The following is an 18,254-nucleotide window of genomic DNA, read 5'->3' as shown; positions in this document are numbered from 1 at the left end:
TGGATAAATTTCAAGAAATTAAACTATCACTCTAGGTCGTAGTGTTATTAGGTAAGCCCATACGAATTTCTAAGACTACAGCTGACCAGTCAATTCTTTTATAGTTCTTGATTTGACTTTAGTTTATTCATCTCTATCATTCCTTGTTCCTCTCGACACGAGAACTCCTCATGGCACAAGGATTACCATAAAGAACCATGACAAAGTAATTGACAAGCTTGGCCGGTGGCGTTGATGCTTTGCTTGATCATCAAGCGGGACGAGACGTAAATCCACGCGCGAAAGGAAGAAATCATGTTGTTTTCGATTAATCCAAGCGTAATACAAGCAGGAGCGCGACCGTTTTGATTTTCCGGACGCATACAATGAAATAATTTAGGTCGGAGTGTTATTAGGTAGGCCCACATGAATTTCTAGGACTACGGTTGACCAGTCAACTCTTCTCTGGTTCTTGATTTGACTTTAGTTTATTCATCTTTATTTATTTATTAATTCGTATTTAGCTTATAGTTTCTTTTTTTTTATAGAATGAAGGATTTCGCACCATAAAAACCATATGCAATCGAATACTTGAGACTAATGAGCATACTATTTTAGTTATCTATCTTGTGGGAAATCAAGTTATGGGTTCTTTCAAGAACTTTGCGTGCCAATCACGAGTCGCCCTCACTAACATAAACTTATCGCTCGCGTCCTTCCTTTCTTTTGTGTTCTTTGTCTAGCTTATGATATGAATCAAGGCTGCCATGAGATTCCATTGTAAAGGCATGCATTAAAAAGTCCAAAATGGAAATGCAACTCATGCATGAAAATAAGAGTCCAATCTTATAGTGAAACATTCAGTCCATTTTGAAGAATAAAAGCCATTTGGCCATGATTAGGCTTTTGGGCTTAATTCATATTTATATGGGTTCTTATCTTTTGGGGGTTTTAGCTCAAGTAATTGTTTTAGTTTATCTTTATTTAATTAAGGATTATTTTATTAGGTGTAAGTTATATGTATTGTGTGTGGAGTTACAAAATGAATGCACATGATTAGTTGTCATTTGGGAGTTACAAAATGAGTGCCATCAATGTAAAAACAACATCAGTTTTAATGAGTTTTAAGGGAAATTAAAGGAAAAAACGTGGGAAAGCTCAAAAGACATCCATTTAGGTTTTTTTGTCTTGTTTTGGCTATAAATATCAAAGTCAAATTCATTTATAAAATATAGAATTGATGAATGATAATCTTTATTCTCTTTCTCTAACCACCTAGAATGATAGTCTTTTGGAGATGGCTTTCACCAAGTGGCTCAAAGTCTGGGATTCAAATTCAAGGTGGAAAGGTTATTTTCAAGAGCACTTAGGACTGCACTTTGGTTGGATCTCTCTCTCTGGTCTCGAGGTTGGTGTTGCGGTGACAGACTTAAGTTTAGTCCAAGCTAGCTATGGTTCTACGAACATTTGGCAGATGAGAGCTCATATGATTATGTCCATCAAAAATTGCTACCGTTGATCGCCTCTCTCCCTTTTATTTTAATGGTTCAAAGCAAAAACAATTCTTTTCTCTGTTATTATTATTATTAAGTTTTTTGTTTTACTTCTAATTTCTTTTGTTTTTCTTTCACTTTCCTGGAAACCATACAAAACTAGTCTCTTTGTGAATTTAACATTGTACATTGAAAGGCATTTAACAGATATCAAGAAAGGAAATCTATTTAAAGCGAGACGAAATTAGAAAATGTATAACAAAAAGTGATGAAATGATAAGAAAGAGAAAAAAAAAAGCTTTTAGAAAAAAATAAAATTAAACAGCCACCACACTTGTCGGGAGCTAAAGAGATGCTTCTGTGAAGAATTCAACGGGAGGATTTGGCTATGATTAGAAAAAGAGAAATAGATGCGAGTTTTGAGCTGAAAGTTTTCCAGTATTTTTTGAAGTTAGAAAATCTAAGCCAAGGATCTCTAATATTTGATACTTTGTACAGCAGGGTTCTCTTTTGGACAGGGCTCGGACTTGCTGAATTTTTCTAAAAGCTTGGGCACGAACTGGTCTCTGACCATGAAACAATTCTTTGCCAGTATATAAAGCAAAGCGCTTCTCAACTTCCTCACTAGTGAATGACTTGATTGAAGTTGAAAGTTCTGACCCTCATGCTATCGTCAAAGAGTTGTGATTTACTCTATATACCATCTCCAGAGGCAAATGGTATCAGTGCAAGGATTGACACTTGCAGTTGACAGAATATGCTCAGGTGACGGACATTAAGAACTTGAACTTGTACGCAGATAAGCGCAACGAGGATCCAGCAAAGGCCAATGGTGAACTTTCATCTATCCTTTCATATCTGCAGCAGACATCCAAGATCATGCTTATCCAGGACCCTTTTACCAACTCTCCTTGTATCTCAAGGTAGACAAATTTATTACACGTACAACCATCTGCATGTTGCATATATCTTAAGAAACCTCTTGTTCAAAAGTATGATGCCACATCTCCAGCATTTCTTTCCACTTGAATTGCTATGTATTGCAGCTTCCAAAAGAAGTGGTTCGATAGGAAATATGAAGAATTATTATGACAGGGGTAAAGGAACTATCATGCCTAAGTTGAACTCGCACTGTAGAGAGATTTTGGGAGGTAATCTTATAACTGGAGCTAGAAAAATGCAGCAGAAGTTGTTGAGGCAAAAGAAGATTTGGTCATGATGATTCGTTTCAACTGAAGAATAACATCTTCCACATATGATTGTTCTGAAGGTTACATCTCTACCACTTCATATGCCACCAAGAGAGCGATGTGAGATCAGCAGCAAAAGAAAGAAGAGGAAAGGGATGCCCCAGAGCAGCATCACATTATCAACCTTGGAGAGACTTAGTCCAAGCAGTACATTTTCCAGCCACGCGAAGAGTTTATAACTGGAAAAAATAAGATTAACAGGAACGGCATGAAAATAAAACTTTGCTTCTGCAACTTCAATCTGAATTCCTGAAGGGATCGAGATTTAGGCAAGTATCAGGTGTCATCCAGACTTCAATTCTTTTGCAAGAATGAAAACAAATATCAGCCAGCATAGCAAGAAATATCTGAAACTTACAGTTCCTCCTTCCAAGGACCATTAGTGCAGCCTGCAATATTTCTCTAGCTTTCTTATCTGGAGTGCAGCCTGAAGATTCCATTTCACTGTATATTTCAGGAACCTAGCTAGCAAATAATTAAAATGTATCTTTTCAGAAAAGAGACAAGAACCCAAACGAGATGGCATAATAGCTGTCGCTAAAAGTATTTAATTATAACTAAAATTTTTGGTCGGGAGGACCCAAGAAAAGAAAACAAATTTAGAAGCTTAATATTTTTGAAGAACGAGCAAGTTAATTGGAACACTGAGCACCTCATCAAACTTCCTTGCCCGAATATATGCCTTCATAAGTGTGCTGTATGTAACTACATCAGGACTGATACCCTTCAAAAAACATAAAGTTTCCTAATCAGAAAATGAACAAGATCTTAGGAAATGCAAAGAATGCTACACACATATGTATTTTAATATAAGAAGGCTTACACTTTCTTTCATATGGTGATAGATAGATAGTGCTTCCCTATGTCTCCCAGCAATACCAAAAGCATTGATCAATACATTCAGCATTATAAGATTTGGTTCAATTCCTTCTGCTTCCATGAGCTGAAGCACCTTAACTGTCTGTTCACATAATCCCTGCATTCAAAAGAAAGAAAAAGGGTGTTGGGTTTGTCAGATTATATGTTGAACCAAAATATCACATGTGACGAGTCAGAAAATTGCATCTACTTAATGATTTTGAAAACGAAGCAATACTTATCACCAGACTGATCATGAAAACAAGTTCTTTGCTTTTTGTTTTTTGAAGTTACAGGTTGGTAGTGAGTTTTAATAGAGGCTGATAAATTCATGCAAGTTGTGCCTATTTATCCCATTGGTCAGGCATTCAAGCTGGTTTACAAGGGACCTACAGGGCATTCAAACTAGAAATAAAATTCACATTCTACCCTTTACATAAGCTGGTTCTAGGGCAGCTAATCCAGTTAAATTGTCCAGAAATCAAAAACAGAAGAATTTTGCTTCAATCCCTGCAAATGTTGAAAACAGAATTTCAAGACACTCAGACACACAGCACGCCGATAGATGCACCTAATCATGGTCTAGTAGTGAACAGCCAAATGGCAACTCCAACTAGTCTGAAAACAAAGCTTGAATGAAATGAGTTGATCCTAGGCTTCTAAGACAGGCATCGCTTTTAAGATTCTTGAAATATATCACACAATTTTGCACCTGGGAAATACACTTCTCAACTCTTAGCCAACACAAATACCTGAACAAATTCTAGAGAAGAACCTTGAATTATTCTATAGAACAGAAATTCAACCAGCTTTACAAACAGATAACATTTACAGTAAATGTCTTGCATTTTGTAAATGGTTGTTTTAACTAATTGTTTGGTTTAACAAATTTCTTCAAAAATTTAAGCTTGAAATTCAGTTTTATATCCTGTTTCACAAGGGACAAAAAAACTGTATGTACGTCTATTTTTCCAAATAGAATAATAAATTACTAGACCTTCTAGCCATATTCATTTTAAAGAATTCAAGTTGGAAATTTGATGTAAAACTTTTTCATTTTTCTCCCAATGAAAGGACTATTTTTTAAAAATGGAGAATATGCAACCAGTCAAACTGGAAAAACAGCTATTGCTATCGATACCATATTAAACCAAAAGCAAATGAACTCAAGGGTCATGTTCAAAAGAATGGAACAAAGTGTAATTAATAGGCAGTCGAGCTAGGTGTAAATAATAGGCGTATTCAATAGAATTGCAGTTAATTTATAGAGTTCTATGCGCCTAAATTTGCAATATTGGAATACCAAGATCTTATTGATTAGCTGGCATGTGAAAAGAATAAGTGAAAGAACAGAAAAGTTAAGCATATGGAAAGGTAAAGGTAATAGGGATACTGCACCTGCTGTGCATAAGCATTTGCTAACACACAAAACATGCTAGCTGAAGGTAGAATACCTTCTGACTTTAAAGCAGATATGCACTCTTCAGCATCCTGAAATCTACCATACTGCCCATAAATATCAACCAAAATCGCATAAATGGCCCCACTTTTTTTGTACCCCCAGGATTTCATAATGTCAAAGTTTTCCCTTATAATGTTCCACTTTCCCTGCTCTGCCAATCGACTTATAATCGTAACTAAGATCTTTGGATCTGGATATAACCCTTGTGCTTGCATCTTAGAAAACAATTCAAGAGCTTTACTAAGATTCCCAGCTTTACAATGCCAACGAATTAAAGAATTCCATGTCACTATATCAGGCGTTATACCCTGTTGTTGCATGTTTGAAAGCACTTCTAAGGCTTCATCTAACTCACCATACTTCCCAAAGGTATCAATGATGCTATTATATATATGCTTGTCCAGTGGCATTCCCATCTCTCTAATCTCCTCAATGATGCCTATTGCTTTCTTCCACATCCCGTTATCTCTATAAAGTCCAATAACCTTACTGTAGACAAATGAATTAAGTTGAAAGCCCTTCTGCTTCATTTCATTGATTACTGACCAAGTATCTTCTAACCGTCCAGCATTCACATTGTAATCTAAAAGTATCTCATAAGTTTCTTGATTTCTATGAAGACCCAGATCATCCAGTATCCTTAAAACCCTTTCAGCAACCCTTAGGAGGCCTTTCTTCAAAAATCCTCTAAGCATTATGTTGTATAATTTTAGTCTTGGCTTCAACCCAAAACACATCATCTCTTGATATAAAGCTTCGGCTTCCAAAGTTCTGCCAACACTTAATAAAGTTTCAATCAAACAAGTGTAAGATAAGGAACTGGGATGAAAACCCAGAGACTGCATGTCAGCAAGAAGAGTCATGGCCTTGTCAACATCCCCAACTTTGCAACAATCACAGATACAGGAATTATATGATTCACCGGAGAGTTCTTGACCTGTAGACTCATTTGTTGGCATAGTAACAGAGTTCCCATTCTTCATGGCTATTACACTAACCTCCTTCCCCTCATTGTTTCGCATAAAATTACATGGACTTGCAAAGTCATTGTGTATTAGGTTGCCTTTGAGGCGACTCAAGCACACCAAAAAGAAAGAAGACCTACCATGGAGGGAGGGCAAAGAAATTGATGTGGGACAGAAATTGGAATGCATCTTCATGTCCCTGTAATAGAATCTTGATCAATTGTACTAGATATTCAACAAACGAAAAGGGAAAAAAAAAGAAAATAATGATAAGCTTCTTCAAGGGGCATCAACAGGGTAACAAAACCAAGAGCCAAAATGCAAGAGGTGAATTTACATGGATTAGAATATTGCTAAGCCTAACCAAGAACCATGAAACAGGAAAAAAGAAGCAACCTTTGCAACGCCCTTGATGGATTTGGAGGAGAACTTAGTAACAACAAGAAGAAATGATGAATAGCAACTCTATAGAATCAAAGTACAGCAAAAAGAAAATTATTTAAAATCCGAATCCGAATCATAGAAGCTTAATATTATATAAACGATAAACAAAACCCACTATACCCTGAAAACAAATCAATGGAAAATTAATTTTTTTAAGCAAGATGTGGGTAATGTGGAATAAGTTAAAAAGTAATGAAGCTCACACATTCAAAACTCTCTTCCTTCTCTGGAACTAGAGCTAGATAAACTCCCAGAGGGAGTGACAGAGATGAGTGGGAGTTGTAGAATTACTATAAGCCCCATGAATTAAACCATATTCATCAGTCCTCTTTCTTTGTTTTCAATCAAAATGAGCAAACGGTATGTCGTTTTTTCAATGTCCCTCTCTGTGTGCAAGGATAACGAACACCCCGCCAAAAAAACAAAAATATCTTTCCTTTTTATCTGCAGTCCATTAGCAGTCCATTTCACAGGCTCTAATATCACAAGATTCAAAAATCGAGAACCTGGCAAAGAAGGTATAATCAGGAACCATGGCTTGCACTGGAGTGCTATCCTTTATATCATCTCCTTCAAAGGTATGCAAAAGCACCTCTCTTTCTTGCTCTTCACATCAGTCACACTCTACTTCTCTAACTAATATTGAACACCAACAAAATAATAATGAAAACACTTCCAATGCACGGCAGAAGTTTAGCTATAGTAGAGCTTCACCATCAATCAGATGGCCCCACCTTAAACTTTCTGATTCTTGCACTTCTCCTCATACCCAATTCCATATTGCTTCTCCCTCACCTACCCAATTCTTTGACGAAATGCCCGAGTCCGAGAGTGATAATAAGAGCCCAAAGTTGGGCGCTTTGGAGTCTGTGGAGGTAGACGATGAGAGCCAAGAAAGATTAGGGAGGTTGAGCAGAACTAGGGTTAAGAAAATGAATAAATTGGCTCTTAAAAGGGCTAAAGATTGGAGGGAGAGAGTTAAGTTTTTGACTGACAGGATATTGGGACTGAGACCTGATCAGTTTGTGGCTGATGTGTTGGATGATAGTAAAGTGCAAATGACACCTACTGATTTTTGTTTTGTGGTGAAGTGGGTAGGCCAAGAGAATTGGCAACGCGCTTTGGAGGTATTTGAATGGTTGAATTTACGTCATTGGTATTCACCTAATGCGAGAATGCTTGCCACAATTTTGGCTGTTTTGGGAAAGGCTAATCAGGAGGCTTTGGCTGTGGAAATATTTATTAGAGCTGAGTCTACGGTTGATAATACTGTGCAAGTATACAATGCTATGATGGGTGTTTATGCAAGGACTGGTAGATTCAATAAGGTTCAAGGAATGCTTGATTTAATGCGTGAAAGAGGATGTGAGCCGGACCTTGTTAGTTTCAATACTTTGATAAATGCTCGATTGAAGGCTGGTGCTATGACGCCAAATGTGGCTATTGAGCTTCTAAATGAGGTGAGGAGGTCAGGGCTTAGGCCGGATATAATAACTTATAATACTCTTATTAGTGCTTGTTCACGTGAATCAAATTTGGAGGAGGCCGTGAAGGTTTTTGATGATATGGAGGCACATTATTGTCAGCCCGATCTATGGACATACAATGCTATGATTTCGGTTTATGGAAGGTGTGGATTCTCTGGCAAAGCTGAGCAGCTTTTCAAGGAATTGGAGTCTAAAGGGTATTTCCCAGATGCAGTAACATATAACTCTTTGTTGTATGCTTTTGCAAGAGAAGGGAATGTGGATAAGGTAAAAGAGATTTGTAATGAAATGGTGCAAATGGGATTTATCAGAGATGAGATGACCTATAATACTATCATCCACATGTATGGAAAGCAAGGTCAGCATGGTCTGGCATTACAGCTGTATAGGGACATGAAGTTGTCAGGTCGGACTCCTGATGCTATTACATATACTGTTTTGATTGATTCACTAGGGAAGGCAAATAAGATGGTGGAGGCTGCTAACGTGATGTCAGAGATGCTAAACATAGGAGTTAAGCCTACTCTGAGGACTTATAGTGCTTTGATTTGTGGTTATGCGAGGGCTGGCCAAAGACTGGAGGCTGAAGAGACTTTTGATTGCATGCGAAGGTCTGGGATTAGGCCTGATCAATTAGCATACTCAGTTATGTTGGATGTCTTCTTGAGATTTGATGAGGCAACAAAGGCAATGATGCTGTACAGGGAAATGGTTCGTGATGGTATCACTCCAGATCCTACTGTTTATGGGGCAATGCTTCGAAATCTTGGAAGAGAAAATAAAGTGGAGGACATTCAAAGAATAATTAGAGATATGGAAGAAGTATGTGGTATGAATCCACAAGCTATTGCGTCTATTCTTGTCAAGGGTGAATGCTATGAGGATGCTGCAGGAATGCTGAGGTTGGCCATCAGTGGCAGTGATGAAATTGACAGTGAGAATTTGTTATCTATTTTGAGTTCATATAGTTCATCTGGGAGACAGGCTGAAGCACTTGACTTGCTTCAATTCTTAAAAGGACATGTTTCCAAATCCAACCAACTGGTAGCTGAAGCTTCCATTGTTACTCTTTGCAAGGCTAAGCAGTTGGATGCTGCTTTAAAGGAGTACAATGATACAAGAGAATTTGATTGGTTTACTGGGAGTTGTACCATGTATGAGTCCTTGATTCAGTGTTGTGAAGAAAATGAATTCACTGCTGAAGCTTCTCAAATTTTTTCTGACATGAGATTTAATGGTGTCAAACCTTCCAAGTCTCTCTACCGAAGCATGGTGCTCATGTATTGTAAAATGGGTTTTCCTGAAACGGCTCATTATTTGATTGATTTGGCAGAAATTGAAGGCATGCCATTTGATAAAATCTCCATTGATGTTGCTGTTATTGAGACATATGGGAAACTGAAGCTGTGGCAGAAAGCAGAAAGCTTGGTGGGGAATCTTAGACAGAGATGTACAAATGTGGATCGGAAGGTCTGGAATGCTTTAATACAAGCTTATGCAGCAAGTGGCTGTTATGAACAAGCCAGGGCTGTTTTTAATACAATGATGAGAGATGGTCCTTCCCCAACTGTGGATTCCATTAATGGCCTTTTGCAAGCATTGATTGTTGATGGAAGATTGGAAGAGCTTTATGTGGTAACCCAGGAGATACAAGATATGGGTTTTCAAATAAGTAAAAGTTCTATTCTTCTGATTCTTGATGCATTTGCACGGGTAAGCAACATAGCTGAAGCGAAGAAAATATACCAGGGAATGAAGGCTGCAGGTTATTTTCCTACCATGCATCTTTACAGGATAATGATTGGGTTATTGTGCAAGGGAAAACGAGTAAGAGATGTTGAAGCCATGGTTACTGAGATGGAAGAAGCAGGTTTCAGGCCTGATCTCTCAATATGGAATTCTATGCTCAGGTTATACACTGGAATTGATGACTTTAGGAAGACAGTTCAAATATACCAGCGGATTAAAGAAGATGGACTTCAACCAGATGAGGACACTTATAACACATTAATTGTAATGTACTGCCGAGACCACAGACCAGAGGAAGGCTGTTCACTGATGCATGAAATGAGAAGGATAGGATTGGAGCCCAAGTTGGATACCTACAAAAGTTTGATTGCAGCATTTGGTAAGCAGCAGTTGGTGGTGGATGCAGAAGAACTTTTTGAAGAGTTACTGTCAAAAGGATCTAAACTGGATCGCTCTTTTTATCATATTATGATGAAAATATATAGAAATTCAGGAAACCACTCCAAAGCTGAAAAGCTATTGAGCATGATGAAAGATGCAGGAGTGGAACCCACTATTGCAACAATGCACTTACTTATGGTGTCCTATGGCAGCAGTGGACAGCCTCAGGAAGCTGAAAAAGTGCTCACTAACTTGAAAGAGATGGGTTTGAGTCTCAGTACACTGCCATATAGTTCTGTAATTGATGCTTATCTTAAAAATAAAGATTACAGTGTTGGAATTCAGAAGCTCGTGGAGATGAAGAAAGAAGGCCTGGAACCAGATCACAGAATATGGACATGCTTTATTAGAGCTGCTAGTTTGTCTGAGCACACGCATGATGCTATTCTTCTTTTACAAGCTCTCCAGGATTCTGGATTCGATCTTCCAAGCAGGTAGTAATTCGCTATTAACATAGTTACTTACAATCTTCTGCATTTATATCTACACTTCTACATTTTTTGTGCTGTATTCTTTCTGATTGTTTATTCTTTATTCAGGCTTATAACAGAAAGATCTGATTCACTAGTTTTGGAGGTGGATCATTGTCTTGAGATGCTTGAAACCATGGAGGATAATGCAGCCTTTAATTTTGTTAATGCCTTAGAGGATTTGTTGTGGGCATTTGAACTTCGAGCCACTGCGTCTTGGGTTTTCAGATTGGCTGTCAAGAGGAGCATCTATTGCCATGATGTGTTCAGGTGAGTGCTTGTAGCCAGCAGTTGAAAAAAATGAAGACAAATCTCTTTTTTTTTTTCCCAAAATATTTGAATTTATACCAGGGTCTCCTTTTGTTAAACTTTTAAAGAAAAAGAAGTGTCTTAACGAGGTTACTTATGTTATTTAAAGGTCTGACACAAGTTTATCTTATGATTTGTTTCCTTTGCAATGTTTTGCTCAAACATTTGACCTTTGTGATGCAGGGTGGCTGAGCAGGATTGGGGGGCTGATTTTAGAAAGTTGTCAGGTGGTGCAGCTCTTGTTGGCCTTACTTTATGGCTTGATCAGATGCAGGCAAGTTATCTTATGCGCTTAGGATTTTGAATTTTACACGTCATATGACAGATTATGTGCTAGTGCTAATATGATATAGAGTCAAAGGAGGTATGAGCCTACTCTAATGTATCCTCAACGTGATAGTTTTAAAGAAACTTCTAAACAAGTTTGGTGAAAAAGTCAAAAGGAACTAGAAGATTCTCAGGACTCTTGGGGCAATAGGAAATAAGGCTGAAACCTGCCTGGTGTTTAGCTACACACTGGAAATCCCCATTAAGAATAAAGAACAAATAGAGAAATATAGTTCCATTTTATGTAGATGCACTGTTTCTTTTATAGTGAAGTCTTAATCCTTAAAAGCATTTCATCCTTGAGGAATCTGTGGCAAGTGAGGTGTGTACTTCTAGATTATCTGCCAGTTAGGTGCCTGCACTCTTTCTATAACATGCTTGTAGCCTTGAAGTGCTTTGCGAGGAAGAACTAAATTCCAAGTTTCAACTCAATCTATCTGGTAATCCAGTGCAAGCATGCACAAGTGTCTTTGTGTATGTTATGCAGTTTACACACTTTTCTTTTCCTTTCACTTGCAAATAACAATCATGAATGACTTAACCGTGAATGCTTAATGACACCCTTCTTAGGGACAATCAATAATAGGTGTTGGCTGAAATCATTTTCATGCATCTATTGATGTGGCAGGATGCTTCATTACAAGGTTATCCAGCCTCTCCTAAGTCTGTTGTTCTGATAACTGGGACAGCTGAATACAACATGGTTTCACTTGATAACACATTGAAGGCATGCCTTTGGGAAATGGGGTCCCCATTTCTTCCCTGTAGAACACGAAGCGGGCTCCTTGTTGCTAAGGCACATTCCCTTAGAATGTGGTTGAAGGACTCCCCTTTCTGCTTGGACCTTGAGTTAAAAGATGCTCCATCTCTCCCCGAGTCAAACTCGATGCAGCTTATTGAGGGGTGTTTCATAAGGCGTGGCCTTGTTCCTGCATTTAAGGAGATTAACGAGAAACTTGGATTTGTGAGGCCAAAAAAATTTGCAAAATTGGCTTTACTGTCAGATGACAAAAGACAAAAGGCAATTCATGCTGACATAGAGGGTCGGAAAGAAAAGTTGGAAAAGCTCAAGAGTAAGGTTGATCTTGAGAGAAAAAATAAGACAAACAAGTTAAGAAGGAGAAGATTTATTCGGAAAGATATGCTGTCAAAGTCTCAGGAGATTAAATTAGACTATGGAACTGTGAAATAAAATAGCCCATACAGAAAGATGGCGTGATTTGTGTTGAGATGAAGGTGAAGATGTATCAGCATAGAGAATTACACTTGCTGGATGCCTTAGTAATTGAGCAAGGAAATTGTCTCTGTTCTTACTGTAGATCATGAGATGATATGGAACCTCATAATTCTGGCTTATCACAGATGGTATCTCATTCCAGGCATGCAGCTCATCATAGATCATAGAACTTAAAATGTAAGAATCTCTTCTCTTCCTCGCACTGCAAATTGTTAGTTTGAGCATTATTTTTCTTGGTTATCCTGACCTTTAAATGCAGGCAATCATTTCGAGGAAGTGTTGGAAATAGAATGATGACTTTTCATTTTTATGCAGCAAATCATTATTGCTGGAACTATAGAACAAAGAGTCCTCTTTTAGTTGTTCACTGGAACCCAAGACAGAAGCTTCTCAAGGCTTGAATGATCATACTTTATGCAACTCCTGAACTGAAAAATACAGTGTTCGTCAGGGTTAACTCTGATCACCACCTTTGCTTCACCAAGAGGCTAACGTTTCTCAGGCCTCACAACGATGGTTGCTGATTGCGTTGGTGTGTGCCAGATTCCATGGTGATAAAAACTCATCATCATGGCCAATATTATATCATCCACTGTTAATATTGTAATATACATGATTAAGACAACAAATGTACTGATAGAACAGACTTTATATATTAGTTAACTAGTTCATGTTCTTTGAGTTTCATTACCAACGAATAGAGACTTTACCAAAACTCATGATAGACATTATTCAAAAATTCACTAAAAATTCCTCAAACAGCAGCAGCAGCAACAATACATATTGTTAGTCGATTAAAAAAAATCAATACAAGAATGATAGTCACGCCACCAGTAAGACCATCCAATGCCTCAACATAAAGGCTAACATCTTTACATGGGTCAGTTTATTTCTTATAGCCAAACGCTGCAGCAATGATGACAGAGTGGAAGAAAAAAATAAACTCTGCAATAACAGCTCTGCAAAACAGACCATCCTCGAAGCTCTTATGGATGAAAAAGAGGGTGATGGTGGTGGGTCCACATAGTCTCTTTCTTATTGCTCTGAGACCTCTCGATTTTCTGTCACTTCCTTTGCTGCCATCCTCATAATTAGCTTACTTCTTCGTTTCTATAATTGATTTTCTTCCGAGTACAGAAAATCTCTTGCTGATGACAAAAACTTGTGTCTGGAAAATAAAATTTTGTTTAAACTTTAAAGTAGTAAGAGATCGGAGGTTATATTGATTAATGCTTAAATACTTGAAGATAGATGGATCTGTAATTTTCTTTTTCTTTTACATATTTTATGTTTTAATTTTAGTTATAATTATATTATAACATAAACAATTATTCCTCACTTCTTATTTTATAATTATTTTACTTACTACCTACATTAAACTTTAATAAAAAAATAAATTATCCATGGGAATAGATATTCTTTTTATACTTTATCACATGCTAACATAAATAAATATATTTTCTTGAAACCTAGATAAATATGAGAACTGATATTTTAATAATAATCCGATTATTATTGTATTTTCTAAAACTTTAATTTTATTAAATAAACTTATTTAATATTTTTTTTTACCTTTTCTTTTCCAGGAATTATTTTTGTACTTAATCTACTAAATTAATAAATTTCTCACACATCCTGTATTCCTTTCTAGTAACTATTTTTACAATTTAAATTGTCACAGTATTTATTATAATATTTTATTTTCTTTAATATTTCACGCATATATAATGATATTAAATTTTTTTATACTTATTTAATTTACACCAATAAGTTCTCATATGCCGCGAATGTTTACCGAGGATTGTTTTCATGATTCTAGTTTTTAAAATGCTTATTTTTTAATATTTTATTATTTTTTCTTTTCATATCTATATAAAAAAAAGATAATCTATTACTAAAATAGAAACCGGAATAAGTATTATTTTTATAATAATTTATTTCTTAAGAAAATAAATAATTTTATTCTAAAATATAAATGATTAGCTTTCATCATCTCTATTAATTGGCATTTAATATTATAATTGATTCTTATAGAAGTATCTTATATGAAACTCTTTTTCTTCATTAGAATGCTTTGAGATATGAATTCATAAAATAATCTAAAGTGGAGTTTCATAGAAAACAAACATATTTTAATACAAATTATCATTGATAAGCTGGATTCTCACAGGAATAGAGAATATATTTCTACTTCTATTTTAATATATTGAGTTTTTGTTAAATCAACTTTTTAATAATAAAATTAAATGTGTAAACAGTTGGTTATATACTAATACAAATTCTTATTATATATTTAATTCACATAATTATTCCTGTAATTATCATAATTAATTTTTAACTAAAATCTATATATCATTTTGTTTAATGTTTTTTCTTATTTTAAGATTGTCATAGGTCTTTTTTTATCATCTATAATTACTTATATGTCAAATCGACAAATGTCAACATCTTGTGTTTTTCTCTCTTTTATATACGGTTGATATTGGAATTGATGGTTTCTTTTTGTTGTTACAATATTTCAATTAGGTACAAATCAAATATCTAATTACAATACGATGTCTATACAAGTGGAAAGCCCAATGGAGAGGACCAAAAGGTTTGGGCCGAATAATGAAAACGGAACAAGACCAGGTCCAAGAAAACCCATCCAACCCAAACCCGAAAGAGACCCACAGAAGTTTTAGGGTTTTGTTATAGCGTGAAGTGATGCCCTTTAAATCCCCGCACAAAGTACATGCTCAAAGCCGCTTCCTGCTGAAACGACGGAGAGAGAGAGTTTTCTACAACTGTAAGTTCTCTTTGAAAATGAAGAGTTGACACGAAGTGTAAAAAGTGAAGTTAACTGGATTTATTTCATAGGAATCAGGTTTTAAGCTTTGTGTGTGTTCGTTTCTTTTACCTGTATATGTATCTTACCCTGGAATTATGCTATTTGGTAGTTGCATTTGTTTATAGAATTAGCTACTAATTCTTTTGTGATTGATTCAGTACTTAATATTGAGGGATTGAAAAAGATTAAACCTTTTTTCTTGGATTAATTAGCTGTAATGGAATAATATGTGAACCTAGTTTATTTGTTAATTTGACATGCTTATCAGACTAATGTGTATATGTTTACTGTTACTGTTTAAACTAAATGTGTTTGTGATGTGGTCTTAATGTTTGTGCAGCCCCATTTTCAGATTTTTTCATTAATATTTTGCCCTTTGTTCTTTGGGTAGGAATCATTTTATCTATTTAAATTATTTTGGTTATCCTTGTTTCAGGAGTGTTTTCAGGTAAGTCATGGTGAAGCATAACAATGTCGTGCCTAATGGGCACTTTAAGAAGCATTGGCAAAACTATGTCAAGACATGGTTTAACCAACCTGCTAGAAAGACGAGGAGACGCGCCGGTGAGTTATCTTTTTCTTTTGGTCTAAAATTTGGTCTGCCTTTCACACATGCATCTTTGGCATGAATATGGTAATGAAAAGCAAAATTCTTGTTCTGCACCATTTTAATATACTTGGGATATATATTTCAGCTCGCCAAAAGAAAGCTGTGAAGATCTTTCCTCGGCCCACAGCAGGACCTCTTCGTCCGATTGTCCATGGACAGACTTTGAAGTATAATATGAAATTGAGGGCTGGTAGAGGGTTCACTCTTGAAGAACTCAAGGTACAGATGGTTGTATTTATCAATATTTTTAACCATATAGCTTATATCGAGTCTTAATCTCTTATCTTAGTTTCTTATTTTTTTGTTTGCTGCCTTATCTTTCTTTATTATGTGCGCTTTTCCCCTATATGCTGCCATGTTATTGTTCTTCTTTTTATTATGCCTTCTTTTGAAGGAATATTTGTGCCAGCTACTGATATCAGGACTTTTATTCTAGCCATGCATGGTAGTGTTTCTCTAGTTTTCCAAAGAATATAGAACTCAGTTGGCATTCATGAGATGTTAATCTAACAGATGTTCCTAATAGTCAGAACAGTAACTGGTTCCTACAAATATGTTAGGTTTTAAGATGAGCAACTAAATTATATATGCATATTCTCTTTGGCAATTTACTATTGTACATATTGTTGCATATCGTTGCATATCAGAGGATGCAAATTTAAAATATCAGATTTTACCCTCTAAATCATTGTAACAATCTACCTTTAGCTTCTCATGCAATCTCTTTTGCCTCTTGTTTGACTTCTATTACATTTTCCAGGCTGCTGGTATTCCAAAGAAGCTTGCCCCTACTATTGGAATAGCTGTTGACCATCGAAGAAAGAACCGATCATTGGAAGGCCTACAAGCCAATGTTCAGAGGCTAAAGACCTACAAGGCCAAATTGGTTGTTTTCCCAAGACGAGCTCGCAAGTTCAAGGTACCTTCAGTCATTGATGTTTGGTTTTGATATGTATCCGGCTGCATGCACAAAATATCAAAATATTTAATTTTCTTGATGCAGGCTGGTGACTCTGCTGCTGAGGAGTTGGCAACAGCAACTCAAGTCCAAGGGCAATACATGCCTATTGCACGTGAGAAGCCATCCGTCGAGCTTGTTAAGGTTACAGAAGAGATGAAGTCATTCAAAGCATATGACAAATTGCGTGTGGAGAGGATGAACCAGCGCCATCTTGGTGCTAGAATGAAGAAGGCTGCAGAGGCTGAGAAAGAAGAAAAGAAGTAAGGGGGTTTGACACATTCAATCACAATTTGGGGGGGTGTTGATGTGGGACAGCCTTTTGAATTTCTGCTCGATAATGTTCACTGGAACTTTTGCAAGTCATTAGTTTTAGCCTTCACAAGGTTAATTGAGTTGAAGTATTTATTTAATGTTATATATACTATGATGGTTGGAAGGATCTCCAATTTTGTTTCTGAATCGACTGTTGAATGAAGTAGATTGTGTCACTACTTGAGCATGTGAGAGCGTCAGCAACACTAGCGCAAATGTATTAAATTGTGAATGCTTTTTTGATGACCCCTTCTCACATGAACCACAATTGAGTTCAATTTGCTACAGCTGAAAATGACAATATGATGCGTGTATTGGCCTTTAGTAAGGGGCATGCTGCATTGCATCTTATTGGAAGATGCATAAGGATCCAATAGCACAGCTTTTACACTGAGAATTTTACTTCCTAATTCTAAAATTTTTTACAAACATGTGTTGAGATAAATAGACAGAAAAAACTGGTTGGCTAATTAATTACTATATAATTCTTTTAGTTTGTCAAATTTAATACTGATTATCTAGCTTTTAAATCTTAAAACTTATTATTGTCTCCATGATGATAGTTCCTTTTAAATTAGAATTTCTACTTTATCTTTTTCTTTTCATTCTCTTCGTTAATTGGTTAAAAATAATTCTTTTTATATAAGATAACATATCATCTAAATTAAAAAATTCTTTGAATTAAATTTAAAAAAAAAACTGATTATCTAATTTATTACTATAATTCTTTTAGCACCTCAAATTCAAAAAAATAATTATATCCAATTTTTTTAAATTTATAATGTGCGATTGTCCCCATAGTAACGAGTTTTTAAAAAAAAAAAATTAAATTAGAATTTGTATTTTTATATTCTCATGGTTAATTGGTCAAGTATGCAACCGTAGGACATTGACCAAAAAATAGAAATAAAAAATATAGTTACGGGACAAAACAAATATTGAAATAGAATAGAAAATTATTTCTAAGTTTAACAGTAAATCGAGTTAAAAAACCGAATAAAAGGTTGTTTAGAGACATTGTGGGCTAAGAACATCAAAAGGCGCGAGAAATGTAATAAAAAGACACACCG

The 18,254-nt window shown here is 35.8% G+C and overlaps 3 protein-coding genes across 9 annotated transcripts; 2 read left to right on the top strand and 1 right to left on the bottom strand.

Annotated features, from left to right (window-relative positions):
• Nucleotides 1-1,680: 1,680 nt before the first annotated feature.
• On the bottom strand, nucleotides 1,681-6,789 carry LOC8283056 (pentatricopeptide repeat-containing protein At5g42310, chloroplastic). 6 transcript variants are annotated; one of them, XM_015719705.3, is made up of 6 exons: nucleotides 6,655-6,789; nucleotides 4,979-6,206; nucleotides 3,546-3,698; nucleotides 3,375-3,446; nucleotides 3,081-3,183; nucleotides 1,681-2,901 (listed from the first exon to the last, which is right to left on the bottom strand). In XM_015719705.3, exons 2-6 carry the CDS (start codon nucleotides 6,200-6,202, stop codon nucleotides 2,858-2,860), a joined length of 1,596 nt encoding a protein of 531 aa, XP_015575191.1. In that variant the 5' UTR covers nucleotides 6,203-6,206; nucleotides 6,655-6,789; the 3' UTR covers nucleotides 1,681-2,857. The 6 variants fall into 6 exon arrangements, 5 of the variants coding, with proteins under 5 accessions (XP_015575191.1, XP_015575190.1, XP_002519998.2 ...); XM_015719704.3 differs by lacking the exon at nucleotides 6,655-6,789 and adding an exon at nucleotides 6,404-6,543; XR_007217670.1 differs by lacking the exon at nucleotides 6,655-6,789 and having other exon boundaries at nucleotides 2,665-2,971; nucleotides 3,081-3,187; nucleotides 4,979-6,506.
• Nucleotides 6,790-6,984: 195 nt separating this feature from the next.
• LOC8283055 (pentatricopeptide repeat-containing protein At3g18110, chloroplastic) lies at nucleotides 6,985-13,165 on the top strand. Its single transcript, XM_015719703.3, has 5 exons — nucleotides 6,985-10,562; nucleotides 10,668-10,868; nucleotides 11,091-11,181; nucleotides 11,863-12,648; nucleotides 12,787-13,165. Exons 1-4 carry the CDS (start codon nucleotides 6,985-6,987, stop codon nucleotides 12,424-12,426), a joined length of 4,434 nt encoding a protein of 1,477 aa, XP_015575189.1. The 3' UTR covers nucleotides 12,427-12,648; nucleotides 12,787-13,165.
• A 1,939-nt stretch (nucleotides 13,166-15,104) lies between these two features.
• Nucleotides 15,105-17,371, top strand: LOC8283054 (60S ribosomal protein L13-1). Of its 2 annotated transcripts, none has more exons than XM_002519950.4 (5): nucleotides 15,105-15,259; nucleotides 15,738-15,865; nucleotides 15,997-16,130; nucleotides 16,672-16,830; nucleotides 16,915-17,371. In XM_002519950.4, exons 2-5 carry the CDS (start codon nucleotides 15,757-15,759, stop codon nucleotides 17,134-17,136), a joined length of 624 nt encoding a protein of 207 aa, XP_002519996.1. In that variant the 5' UTR covers nucleotides 15,105-15,259; nucleotides 15,738-15,756; the 3' UTR covers nucleotides 17,137-17,371. The 2 variants fall into 2 exon arrangements, with proteins under 2 accessions (XP_002519996.1, XP_015575231.1); XM_015719745.3 differs by having other exon boundaries at nucleotides 15,224-15,337.
• The last annotated feature ends 883 nt before the right edge of the window (nucleotides 17,372-18,254 follow it).

Source organism: Ricinus communis, chromosome 10, assembly GCF_019578655.1.
Source record: "Ricinus communis isolate WT05 ecotype wild-type chromosome 10, ASM1957865v1, whole genome shotgun sequence".
NCBI lineage: Eukaryota > Viridiplantae > Streptophyta > Magnoliopsida > Malpighiales > Euphorbiaceae > Ricinus > Ricinus communis.
This window is presented reverse-complemented; position numbering and strand designations above follow the sequence as displayed.